The sequence below is a fragment of the Sinohyriopsis cumingii genome, chromosome 8 (assembly GCF_028554795.1).
Source record: "Sinohyriopsis cumingii isolate HCF-2022 chromosome 8, ASM2855479v2, whole genome shotgun sequence".
Taxonomy (NCBI): Eukaryota; Metazoa; Mollusca; class Bivalvia; order Unionida; family Unionidae; genus Sinohyriopsis; species Sinohyriopsis cumingii.
The window spans coordinates 59824011-59838906 of NC_142968.1; the positions used below are offsets into that span (position 1 = coordinate 59824011).

At 34.6% G+C, this 14896-nt stretch overlaps 1 protein-coding gene across 2 annotated transcripts in view; it reads right to left on the reverse strand.

Moving 5' to 3' along the window:
* LOC149793635 (uncharacterized) overlaps positions 1-14896 on the reverse strand; it is a 58042-nt gene that overhangs the window by 19639 nt on the left and 23507 nt on the right. For both annotated transcript variants that reach the window (XM_089967618.1, XM_089967617.1), the window contains exons 4-5: positions 3655-4035; positions 126-302 (exon numbers count right to left, since the gene is read on the reverse strand). In XM_089967618.1, the coding sequence (XP_089823744.1) occupies positions 126-302; positions 3655-4035 (558 nt within the window). The remainder of the gene's footprint in view (positions 1-125; positions 303-3654; positions 4036-14896) is intronic.

Consider the following 14896-nt stretch of genomic DNA (forward strand, 5'->3'; position numbering starts at 1 on the left):
TTCATAAAATGGGTGCACTCTAAAAAAACAGACCTACTGTGGTTAAATACACACTGACAGACAATGGCACACTGTTCTGATAAGTAATTTGGGGACATCAATATATATTATCTCACTTAACATACCTTATCTTTATAATCCTCTGTATCAAGGTCTGGCCCCAAAGTACCCCTATTAAGGGCCCATTCCTTTTTCATCTTATTGTAATCTTCAATACTATAGATCTTATACCATGGTCTCTCATTGGGATCCTTATTCTTGTTCTTCTTGTACATGGCTGCATAGCCATCTTCAGCAGTCAGCTGTTTGGGAGAAAAATCACGAAATCAATTAAGCACTTAAAAATGATGACAATTTTTGTATTAAAGTTTATATAAATTGCTCTTTGGTGTGAATAATTTTGGAATTGTACCACACATTGTTAAAAGTACAGCAAACCTCACTAAATGGGGACTAAGACCAATTGTAACAATTAGTCCGTGATTTGTTTTCTCTCTAGGACATGTAATTGTATCACTGCTAAAATGAATGAATGCCTCTTTTGAATGATTGAGTAGTTAATCTCATGCACAGACAAAATAACAAAACTTGTAACTTTATGTAATATTAATAAACAGACTGATCTGATCAAGTAAGCACTTGATTTCTAGATCAAAGCCAAACTCACACATCTGAAAGAGTGACATATTCTCATACTTGTTTATGTGCAGCCCACATCACTGTGTGGAGTTTATCAAAATCAAATGCTTAGAGTAATGATATGCAATTTTTAATTATTTAGCTATTAAAACCACTTTGCCATCTACATTCGTCAAGTCAGTTTATATGCAGGAAAGTAGTTTTTGTTGTTGTTATTGTTGAGGGTTTAACGCCATTTTTCAGCACACGATAGGCTATGCATGGCGGCCAGTATTAATGGTGGAGGAAAAACCCGGGACAATCCTGGAAAGAACCACCAACCCACAAGAAGCTACTGGCAAGCTTTCTCACATACCCACATTAGCCAAATCCGAGACCTGAACCCATGCAGACAGAGGTGAGAGAAAGTAGTTTTTGTTATTCAGTGGTAATGTCTCAGTCTGTTATTACATGCAGGTATAATGCACACAATGTCGCTGTCATTACACATAATTATTTATTCTATGCTGATAATGAACATATATAATATTATGTTTTCTCTTTATTTATTCAGTTATTTACCACACAAATCTGAAATACACTGTATTCATAAATATTGTTCTCCTACCAAAACTGCTTACCACCCTTAATATTGAAAATTATACCATCAACACTTAAAGAAAAAATGCCTTGCTGGAAATTATCCTCTATGTGAAAATCTAAGACAAATAACTGCTTAATATAACACATACATGTATATGGTCATGTACCCCATTATACTATGATATTTTTTTCTCTCCAAAATTGCTGCTTTTTTCATTTTACTTAATTCTTTATATACTTTTTTGTATTCCTGTGTTCAAAGTTTTTTTTAACTCGTTCATCCTAATCCATTTATATTTTTACTTTCTTTTATTTTTATCTTCAAACTTTCATTTATCACCCCCATTCTTGGATGGGCAATAGCTAGTACCTATATAGAAAGCAACATGATATAAAACATGGTGCACTTTTAATGGCTCCCTTGAATAGCTCCATAGCAAGTGATCATTATGGGTATTCCCAGCAAAGACTAATGGATGCAATACAACTAAAACTTGTACATTTTACAAGAATTTGTACATCAAAGTAGATGAAAAACTTATACAATACAAAATAGCACATTATGTAGGGCTCCACAATCTTTTGTTTATCTTTAACCATGAGGAGGCTTTCTGTGGCATTTTCATGAGGTTTTCTTCGTCACCATTACTCACAGCTTTTTAAAAATTTTAAAGTTTTGGAAAAATATGTGCTTTGTTTTGTGGGTGGGTTTGATCAGTCAAACCTCTTAGCATTGTTGTAAAACAAGATAAACAGTTTGCCTATGGAATCTTAGTACAGTTGTAACACTATTAGTGTGAGTTGTCTAGTGAATCTTAGTACAGTTGTAACACTATTAGTGTGAGTTGTCTAGTGAATCTTAGTACAGTTGTAACACTATTAGTGAGTTGTCTAGTGAATCTTAGTACAGTTGTAACATTATTAGTATGAGTTGTCTAGTGAATCTTAGTACAGTTGTAACACTATTAGTGTGAGTTGTCTATGTAATCTTAGTACAGTTGTAACACTATTATTTTGAGTTGTCTAGTGAATGTTAGTACAGTTGTAACAATCTCAGTGTGAGTTGTTTATGGAATCTTAGTACAGTTGTAACACTATCAGTGTGAGTTCCCTATGATATTTTCATACAGTTGTAACACTTTCAGTGTGAGGTGCCTATGGAATCTTAGTACAGTTGTAACACTATCAGTGTGAGGTGCCTATGGAATCTTAGTACAGTTGTAACACTATCAGTGTGAGTTCCCTATGATATTTTCATACAGTTGTAACACTTTCAGTGTGAGGTGCCTATGGAATCTTAGTACAGTTGTAACACTATCAGTGTGAGGTGTCTATGGAATCTTAGTACAGTTGTAACACTATCAGCGTGAGTTCCCTATGATATTTTCATACAGTTGTAGCATTGTCAGTGTGAGTTGCCTATGGTATCTTAGTACATTAATAACACTAACACTGTGAGTTGTCTATGGAATCTTAGTACAGTTGTAACACTATTAGTTTGAGTTGTCTATGGAATCTTAGTACAGATGTAACACTATTAGTTTGAATTGTCTATGGAATCTTAGTACAGTTGTAATACTATCAGCACAAGTTGCCTATGGAACCTTAGTACAGTTTTAATGCTATCGGTGTGAGTTCCCTATTATATTTTTGTACAACTGCAACACTATCAGTGTGAGCTATCTATGGAATCTTAGTACAGTTGTAACACTAACAGAGTGACTTGTCCATGGAATCTTAGTACAGTTGTAACACTATCAGTATGAGTTGCCTATGGAACTTTAGTATAGTTGTAACACTATCGGCACGAGTTGTCTGTAAAACACAACACAAATTCAAAAGTGTGTACACCATGTGTGGACAGCAGTACACATATGCATCATACGTTGCATTTCATGTCATTTTATTGGCAACTCAAAAGTGTTGTCCAAACGTTTCAGGTGATGATCAACCCAATACAACCAAGAAACTTATTGCTTGGTCCCTGAAGCAAGTGTGTAAGATATTTCTTTAAGATCTTTACCATAAAACGTGCACAGAACAATGAAATTACAATGATTAAAATTCTACTAGAAGGACTCAAATTTAATGAACCTTTATCCCCCAACCCTAACCCTTCAACTGTCTTTTGGTCACTAAAGGTATGCTGTGATGTTTCATCTCATAATCACAAATGGCTTCAGAGTTTCTGAGTGGAAAGGAATGTACAGTTGATGGATGGACAGGCAGAAATATGTATAATATGTTTCCTGCTTATTTTAACAGGGCTTTGGACAATGATAACTAAAGTGGTACCAAAATAAGAAATAAAAGAAAAGAAAACTGACTGACAATGGTCAAGCACAGCATCAGATTGTAGGAGGGGAAAACAAGGGAACATTTTGTTTCAATCAAGGAACATTTTGTTTCAATCAAGGCTGTTTATATACCTACCAACTGAGAACTAGATGGAACTGTCTGGTCCACTTCCAAAGTAGTGTATCCAATCTCTTCCCCAGGGTGTCCTTCTGATGGATGGTGTGCACCTGTGTTATCACTGTAGCTGGCATAGCCCCCTGGGCCCCCTCCATAACTATCAGGGTAACTGGCATAACCCCCTTGGGTTCCTGTATATCCCTGACCAGCATAACCCCCTTGGATTCCTGCATGACTCTGACCAGCATATGCCCCTTGGGGTCCTGAGTAACCCTGACCAGCATAGTCCCCTTGGGGTCCTGAGTAACCCTGATATGGGGCTCCATAACCCCCTGGAGGTGGGCCATATCCACCATGCTGTCCTGTATAATTGTCTGGAGGCACGTACCCTTGGCTATCCTGCAAAATCAATAAATTGATAGATTAATCAATAAGTCAATAAATTCTCATGGATCACAAACACATACAAACTGAAAAACACAATTCCTCAGTACTTTATTAAACTGATCTACTGCATACGTCTCTAATCACTTAAATGTTCTATCACATTTATTTATTGTTACTTTTGTCTGATCACCATTATTCAAATACTAAAATCCTACAGACAACACTGTAATAATTAAAGATTCATAATTATTTGTTAAGGAATACATTTGCTGAAACATTGCCTCCTGAGAGTGAGACCTCCTTATAATGAAGTACATGACAAAGAAATCCCTCATTATAACAATGTCCATGGCAGACAGTTTATACTTAACAGTAAGAACTCTTTATAATGAAGAACATGATAAAGTACTCCTTCATTATAACACTGCATACGAGAGCCACAGAGTATACCTCCTTATAGTGAGACCTCCTTATAATGAAATACATGAAAAAGTACTCCCTCATTATAACACTGTCCATGGCAGTCAGATTATATATAATGGTGAGACCTTCTTATAATGAAACACATGATAAAGTACTCCTTCAGTGTAACACTGTCTGTGAGAGCCACAGAGTATACCTCATTATAGTGAGACCTCCTTATAATGAAGTACATGACACAGTATTCTTTTATTATAACACTGTCAATGACAGTCACAAAGTATACTGCCTTATACTAAGACCTCCTTATAATGAAGTATACAACACAGTACACGTACTCAACTATAACACTGTTCATGACAGCCACAGACTATGCATCCTTATAGTGATACCTGCTTATAATGAAGTACACCAAATTACTCCTTCATTTTAACACTTTCCATGTGAGTCACAGAGGATACTGCCTTACAATCAAACCTGCTTGTAATAATGAAGTAAACAACATTACAATGAGATACAGTCTATGAGAGCCTCAGAGTATACCTTCTGATAGTGAGACTTCTTATAATAAAGTACACAATACAATACAGCTCTGACCAATGGGAGCCACTTAGTATAGTGACTTATAATGAGGCCTCCTTATAACTCAGTACATCATACATATAGTTTTACTAACACTTAATAAAACGGTATCCATGGCCATACTCACATTATACAGAAAGTATGTTATAGTGATGGGTGTCATAATGAGAGAGTACTGTACAACCTTACAACCAGATCATTCAATTCAATGAAGTGGTTGGGTTCAACAGATGTTGCAACAGTTGAATTATAATGATTTCATATCATGTCCCACACAGCAACACAAGTCGATTGTTTAGTCCCGAGGCAATTGGAGTAAATTGCCCTTCCCCAAGGATATACCACAGTAGCTGATCTCAGGCTGGTCCGATGGTAGGATTCAAACCTGCACCCTTTCGGCTGTGAGTCCAGCAGTGTGTACACTAATCATTGAGTCACTGTGCCTCATCTTGTAGCAAACCAAAACGAACATAAAATTTCATCCAATCATGTTTCTGACCTTTTTATCTTCTTAAGTTTCTTAATTAGTGTATGGCCAACGGAGCTAGTCTGTACATTCTATGCATGTTTTAGTAGATTCTGACTACCATGAAACATGTCTTAAAAGACACCTGCACATTATGAACACTGGCTTTAAAAGAGACACATTTATAAACCCAATGTGCTCATTTCACTTAGATATTAAACAGATTCTACATCAAGGATACCTGTTCACAATAAAAAAAGGGGTCTCTTGAGTGTCAACTTAAAACACTCATTTTACTCACAAATTTTATCAAACATTTCCACATACTGGTCATTTGCTTATAAAGTACTACATTTATGATGCCATTTCAAGGGTGGGCTGTTGTGTTCGAAAGGTAAGCATGTCTTACTCATACCCAAAAGGACAAAAGGATACAGATTCAAATCCTAACACCAGACCAACCAAAGTTGACTACCATAATGTGTCCCTGGGCAAGACACTTTATTCCAATTGCCCTGGCATTACAAGTAACCTTCAAGTGCTGATGTGACAGAAAACACAAAACCAAATTAAACCATATCAAGGCTTAAAAAAACACCAAAATTTTCTGCTTGCCCGGATTGAAGAATTTTTGCAAAATTGAAAGAAAAAGCAGGATTATTCCTGGAATATTCTATATAAAATTATGTCAAGTGACAAATATACAAGTGATATTTCCATGCCAACCATTTTCTAAAGCTTTGCTTATTTATCTGTATACAAAATATACCTGTCCATAAAAGACAATATTATCTTGTCTCTTCAATGTCCTTGATATAAGCTTTCTCTGTAAATGGTTGTGACAGGACTTTACAGGTACAATGTTACTAAAAGGATTATTCAGGTGAAACATTTCCATTCTCTTCACAAATGGTTTAACCTAACACCTGATTTATAATCTTCAGTTTGGAAATGTCAGAGGGTGGGCACGCCTTTGTCGATCTTTTATTGCTCGTTTTTGTATGCAAAAACTTCTATATGAAGTTACAAGGTTGTAAAAGCATTGTATGTGAATCAAAGGTTGCCTTTCATGTTCACCGAATTTAAATTTTTAAAGTAACTGGTCAATTTAATTTTAAATGCAATGATAAAGTTAAAACCTTTGAATCAAGGCCTAACATATGTACTTTATTTCCAGTTTTGAAGGTTGCTACACAGAATTTTTAAAAATGCTGACTATTTTTACCTAGCTACTTCAGTAAAAATATAATTAGTCACACATATTATCTCTGTATTTCTTTACAGTAAGCTAATAAGGTTACAACCATTACCAATATACAGTCACTGTGCTAATGTACAAATAACTGTGATACAAGCTAGTGATAATGTTATACCTTGTGTGTGGTTTGCTCTTTCCATGCGTGGGGATATGTGCATGGTGGTAACAAACTTCATTTGATTGAAATGAGCAATACTTAAAGATCAGATATCAGATAATTTAAAAAAAAACAAAAGATCACAACATTTAAACTACCTCCCATTATCCAGTCAGGTTCTGTTTTTATACTTGTATTTTAACCTCTAAATATACACCTCACTTTGAAAGTGATAATACATTCATGCTATTGTGTCTGTTTTAGTGTCAGCACTGCCCTAAATGGAAAGTCCAAATTCCCTTTTAGGAAGCGGACATGAAATTCCAATGAAAAAGCCAGAAGTGTTCTGTATATTCTTCACATAAGTCTGTGAGATTAACTTTTGCAATTTGATACTGGACTGCAAATTATATGTGTGTGATTTGAATGTTTAACGGCTTAACATTTTCCATTCATATCACTATGATGTCTGCAGTGTGAAAGTTTGTAGTGATGTCCAGCTCTGGGACATCATGCCACAGACATGTAGCATCAAGTCCCACCCATTCTCATTATCGTGACACCAGTCCAACCAGTCCTGGCACTAACCTCTTAATGCTGAGCGCCAAGCGAGGCATTTGTTAGTACCATTTTTATGTCTTTGGTATGACTCAGCTGAGGTTCAAAACTAAAACCACCCACATTCAAAGCAGACTCTCTAATCACTAGGCCACCAGAGCGGCATATATATATATTAGGAAAGGTTCTACTGTATATATTAGCATGTTCAATTATTTCCACAGTATTGATCCTTCAGAATTACATTTTCAAATTATAGGTTGGTGTGTTTTTCTTGAGTTTGGCAAGTCTTCAGACTTGTGTGTTTTCATTGAAGCCTCAAGGGTCAATGTTACATATAACATTGTCTGCTTCAGGGTACAGTTAAATCTTATATACAGTAGAACCTGTCTTGAAAGACCACTTCATCTGCCAAAAAAGTATGGTCTCTCAAGACAGGTGGTCTCTCATAACAGGTCACACAGCTATGCAATCAATAAATTTGAGCACTGAAAATGTGGTCTCTCAAGACAGGTGGTCTCACATAGCAGTGGTCTTTCAAGACAGGTTTTACTGTACATACATACATACATACATACATACATGCATCATGCATGTATACATATGTACATGCACACATACATACATACATACTTATGACCCAAAACAAAACTACTGATATGTATTAATTAAAAAAACAATGAAGTTATACTTTATATTTTAGCATTCAAAGTTCAATTGACAAGTTTAATATCTACATGTAATAATGTCTGATACATTACAGATCATTTTCCATTACAAAATAATGGTGAAGTGCTTTGATCAAGTGTTCCCATGCAGCTAATAAGCACATAAAAAAGAAGTAAATAAATCCATAGCTGGATTCATGAATTTGATTTTTAACTTGCACTACTAAATCATACTCAAAACATTTAGGTACTTGGATGATGGACTTGAAAACTTCAGCCCATAATATTTAACTGTACCCTAGCAGACAATGTTATATGTAACATTGACCCTTGAGGCTTCAATGAAAATACACAAGTTTGAAGACTTACCAAAATGAAGAAAAACACACCAACCTATAATTTGAAAATATAATTCTGAAGGATCAAGGCTGTGGAAATAATTGAACAACACGCTAATACCCCATGAAGTTCTAAATAATTGATGAAGACACACCAATACCATTTGAAATTCTTCACAACTGAAAGACATCAATCCCCCTTGAAATTCTCCACAACTGAACAACACACAATCCCCCTTGAAGATCTATCAAAGTATCAATCAGCATTAGGCCTCTAAATTGAAACTTAAATTTGACTTTCAACTTACAGGATATCTGTAAATTGCTTTTTCTCTTTACCCAGGAATTATGATGAAAGATCCAAAGAGGTCACACCTAAGTTAGAAATAATATATCTTGTTTCATCCATGAATAAGATTACTTGCTGTAGGGAATGACTGTCAAACATAAATCAAATTGTTGTCCATTCTTCCTTTTGTCACTACGTGTATTATATGGTTACATGACTCAGCTAGAGCATATCCTTTTTAGGGCAAGAAAGGCAACCTATGGGCAAGGAAGGCAACCTATGACAGGCACTCTACTGCCCTTCCAAAACTCCTTAGCCATCTGAGTTCACTTGATGCAGAGAAGACCTTTCCTAACTAATATGTATTTGTAAATTAATACTATTGTTGACTAGTGTATTAATGCTATTGCTGGCTAATCAATTAATACTATTGTTGACTAGTGTAATAATACTATTACTGACTAGTGTATTCTAAAATCCCCACTGTACTTAATAAATTGCTGAAAGTGTTGATGTCAGATGGAAACCAATCTAACAATCTACAAAATAAAATTTAATCCGAGGACTTGACTCTCCATCAAGATCTTTACATTTTTATTCTTGATCTTTCTCATTTATACTCTTGATGATACTGTGGGTTTCCTCTAGCACAGGGCATCATCTTAGCAGGGTGTAAAAATGTCCTAAATCCAAGGCCTGACTAAAGTTTATACAGTCAAGTCTCTTTCCCTCTCAGAGCTATCTATTCATGAGGTCTATTTGTTTTTAAAACTGTAAATAAAAAAATTCTTCAGGGCAAGTAAATTGTTACAAGGCACAAAATATGCTTTATAAGCCACTTATAAAAAATAATTCTGAAGTACTGCAATATTTTATGGAATTAGATTCATTAAGTTGAAAAATATTATTTTTAGCAAACCAAGATTTCCTAAAAATATCAATGACAGGTTATGGTTTAGCAGTGAAAGCTTGATAATTAAAACATCATGTAATTTCATGATTTGATACCTTAAAGCCAACTAACTGCCTACACTTTTGAACATATTCATTTATGGTCCAAAATTTGGTCTTGTACATCTAGATGTATATCTTGTATAGCATTATAGTTGGCATGATTCAATTTTGTCATTATAGGTGGAAAATGCATACAAAACACACACACACACACACATACATTACAGCCTAAAAGTGTGTTGTAGCTGTTATTTTACTTGAAATTTGTACAAACAGCTCACTAAATTGTCAACTATGGTAATTTAATCTGGGCCAAATACCTCTGAAAAATGATACATGAAAGGTCAGTGAACTTGCCTGCCTCATCTACCCTCCTTAACCTGGAAAGCTACTTGGGAACTCTAAAGGTTTATTCAAGTAGAGTTAAGAGGTTTACAAGGAAATTGCAGGCCATTATTAACTTCTTTTTTCACAAGGAATATGGTGAGAAAAGCCTTTCTAGAAACATCATGCAGAGGCAAAGGTAAACTAATTTGTCACTTAAAAGAAAAGCAAACAAGATCATTTATTACAGATTTGTTACAATTTTGTCGAGTTCTAACGATACAGTATGAAGCCAGTAGTACACTATGATAGCCAATAATTATGGACACCATTATAGCTAGTAGTACAATCAAAATGAAACTACATTAGTTGGTTATCAATGCTACTTTTAACACATTATTGGCTTAATCATCCCAAGGGACCTTAAGGGATCTATGTGCCTTTCCCATGAACACGCCACAGCAACCAACCCAAACTGGTCTGGGTGGGTACTAAAACAGCAACCCTTAGATTCTCTATGAACTGAGCTACCATGGATCCAAAATAAAACATTTGAGACTTATTTCATCAATCTAGCAAACTAAGTTATGCAGGCATGAAAAAATATGTATAAAATACCTACAAACAGTTTTACACAACATACTAAAACACATCACATAATATGCAAAGGTCTGGCAAATTAGGTTCTATGTAATTCACAGGAAGGTATATACTGAGATCGCTTAATATAACACACTTTACAGAACCATTGTGTATCGTGTTATAAGGAGGTCATCTTATACTGGTGTAACTTACGTACACAGTATTATAGTAACATCATTGTATTTAAGGGTTTCAATAACCATAAAAGAACAATATTTATACTGAGGTACCTTATAGTAAGGGACCATTGTATAATGAACAGCAAACACCATTATATGCTGGTGCATTATAATGCTGTTCGACAATCTAAACAATGATTATCATCAAAGCACTGTTTTGATTTTTTACATTCATGACTGGTTTAGAGCAATATAAACATCTTTGCTGAACCCATCTTTGTTCATGTTCTTTACTAAAGCCTGATCTACCATTATTACTGGAGTGTGAGCATTCTGATCCTGTTTACATTTCATATAAAACCAATGTACCATTAACCTATGTAAATAATTAAGACATAATCAAGACTTGTAGTAGGATATAATCTACATTATGTCTTCTTGCATTTACTTCCAATGTTACCTAGGTAGCTGTCCTTAAGGATGGGTGGGAGATGTTTATACAGTGGTCACTCACTATAAAACAACTCGTTATACATGTAGCCTGTTAATATGTACATGCCTGATGTAATGTGAATGTGGTTTTGATACTGAACCTACCCCAGTATAGCAACCATTGCTTTGATGCCATTATGACCCATGGTTCTCTACCATGTCTTACCCGTTGTGTTCTTTTCTTCTAGCTTCGGGGATTAGGGAGGCCATAGTGCTGTGTAATTAAAACACTAAGTCATTCTGGCAAACTACTGCTTAAATATACACATGTAATGTTCTGTCTACCTCTCCAAATTCTATACTACAGTTCAGTTACATGATGTACTGATATGGATGTTTGCTTTAATAATATCTATCTCTCCATTATATATATATATATATATATATATATATATAACTACTCTGTCACTCTACATAATGTCCATTTATTACAAAATATTCTGAAACTGTGTCTATAGATAATGATGAGATTGATGAATATAAACTGTAGATTATATACCATTGTGTCCTTCCTGAATTTTCTTTGCTATTCTTTTATTTTACCAGTATCAATATTTTTAATTAAATCCACCTATTTACTTTCTTGCTATCTTTATTTTTATTATTGTGTATCATTGGCAACAGGTAAAATTTGCTCAGCTTTGTGGTAGAAACTAAAGGTAGTAATTAACTAGGAGTGACCCACTTTAAAAAGTGGGTCAAGTTCATGTATGTAGAATTAACTATCATACTTCGAGGGTTGCTAGAAACAAGTGTCAATAACACATGTTTTTTTGAGAGTTGTAGAAACAACACTGAGTCATATCATCACCATGTGTTCCATTTAATATAATAAGTTATAGTATTTGTACATGTCTATCAGTATTTTCACTGTGGTATTGATTTCCTCATCTTTATACCATACATGCAGTCCTTTACAATCTTTAATGCCATTTAATCTGACTTTATACCATACATGCAATCCTTTATAATCTTTAATGCTATTTAATCTGACTTTATACCATACATGCAATGCTTTCTAATTTTTAATGCCATTTAATCTGACTTTATACCATACATGCAGTCCTTTATAGTTTTTAATGCCATTTAATCTGACTTTATACCATACATGCAATCCTTTATAATCTTTAATTCCATTTAACTTTAGCAAAGAAAGTACATACTTCATTTGGTAATACATTTATCATATGAAAGTTTGTCTCATTCTTTTGCTGCCATAGTGATTTGATCACACAGAGTTCTGCACGTGTTTAATTATGATGTCATACAGGGATTCTCTGATGATAATATGGTACATTTTCAAGGCTACCCATAACAGATTAGTAGTGAAGGTTCCATACAGTTACAGGATATTGTGTACAGTTACTTCAAAACAACATAGACCCTGATTTATCATTGCATAATGTGCTGGCAGATTAGAGTCAATGCTGTTTGTTATAATGATTACTCAAAACTAACTTCACAGATCCAGATCTGCCAGTCCATTATGCAATAACAGATCTGGGTCTGCAGTTTGTAGTTGGACTTGATGTATAAATGAGTAGAGGTATATGGTTGTTGTTGTTGTTGTTGTGGAGTTTAATGCCATTTTTCAGCACAACTCAGGCTATACATGGCAGCCAGTATTAATGGTGGAGGAAGAACCTGGGAACCCCCCGGAAAGAATCACCAACCCACGAGAAGCTACTGGCAAGCTTTCTCACATACTCACACTGGCTGAATCCGAGACTCAAACCAGCATAGACAGAGGTGAGACGGCAGTGATCCGTAATGGAGAGCACTTTAGACCACTCAGGGCCCTCCCAGGGTATATGGTAAAGTACTATATTTGATGGCCAAAAATACTGCATCATCCAGATGCTCTATATTTTATATGCCAAATCATGACAGTTGCTGATAAAGTTCTATCATTGTTCATGTATACATCCATCTGTCACAACTTCATTAAATTTTACTTTCAGTTCATTTCTAATGCTGTCACAAAGCATCTGTGTTCCCTAAAACACTAAAAAAATATTTTTACCTTTTCTGATTCTAAACTGACATGCAGTAGTAGGATCAAATACAACAGGGGATGCAAAACCTAAATAGCTGAGCTTGCTATAGGTATTACAATAAGACAACTCTGAACTCCCATAGGTATTACAATAAGAAAACTCTAAACTCCCATAGGTATTACAATAAGAAAACTCTAGACTCCCATAGGTATTACAATAAGAAAACTCTAGACTCCCATAGGTATTACAATAAGAAAACCCTAAATTCCCATAGGTATTACAATAAGAAAACTAAACTCCCACAGGTATTACAATATGAAAACTCTAGACTCCCATAGGTATTACAATAAGAAAACTCTAAACTCCCATAGGTATTACAATAAGAAAACCCTAAATTCCCATAGGTATTACAATAAGAAAACTAAACTCCCACAGGTATTACAATATGAAAACTCTAGACTCCCATAGGTATTACAATAAGAAAACTCTAAACTCCTACCCATACCAATTACAGATTTAAGTTCCATCCAGATCTGAGAGAATACAGCTGCCCTTTGATTAAAGTCAATCCTACCTGGTTTGAAAGTTTCTACAGCAGAAATTAAAGGAAGGACATTATTCTGGCACACTAGAATTAACACAAGTCTTCATATACAAATGAATTTTATATGATTATGCTTATTTCTCAGGACACATTAAGTAAAACACATCTTGTGAGACACAGTTCAAAATGGAACAAAATTTATGAGCCCCTTGTTTAAAGTTCAATACAATACAATGTTTCACCTCTGTATTAGGGACACTTTACCATAATGATTGATAGCTCGAAATCACACACATACGCACACTCCATAAATGACAAAATTGTGTAGCCACTTAACTGTCCTTTCTATACGGATTTTAACCCATTATACCATAGGTGATTCAACTGTTGATAGAACCAATATGACAAATATTACCCAAATAAAATGCATGGTGAAGAAGAAAACGATTCCCTAGCCCAGTTAGTATTTTTAAGGCGAGTGAACTTTATGTACATAGTCTCATTATTAAACAAGTCTCATTATCAAACAGGAAAAATGTAAAAAAAAAAAATATATTTATACTTTGGAGATCATTTTCCAAGCATCATCCTTAATGTCAGAAACTTTCACCCGTGTGATGGGCACTAAATATTTAAATGAAAAGTAGTTCTAATCACGTCATGGAAGCTACATGCGTCTGTTGTTACATGTGAGAAAGATTCATAACTGTGTACCCTCCTAGATCAGGCATGTTTACATCTAATATCACATTGAAAACTGACGTGTTTATTTCTGAGCTAGTAATTTTAAAATCCTACAATATATTCTCCTTTTTCAAGAGACTGCCTTATCAAATCTAATCAAGAAAATGATTTATGGAAACATGAAAGTCACTAATCAACTTTTGCAATTGTCCCAATCATGTAAAAAGTCAGCAAATTAATAAAAACATGAATTACACATATTTGTGTCAAATGAAAGAGACAGGTTAGATATGAACTTGCTTAAGAGTTTAATAACAGTAATTCAATGATGATTTATAAAAGGGAACTACACGTGATCATTACATGTGATAATTAAAGAGTTTACCTGTTTTTAATTCTACAGAAGCATAGCGGAGTTTACGCAGTAAAGGTATTTGAGAT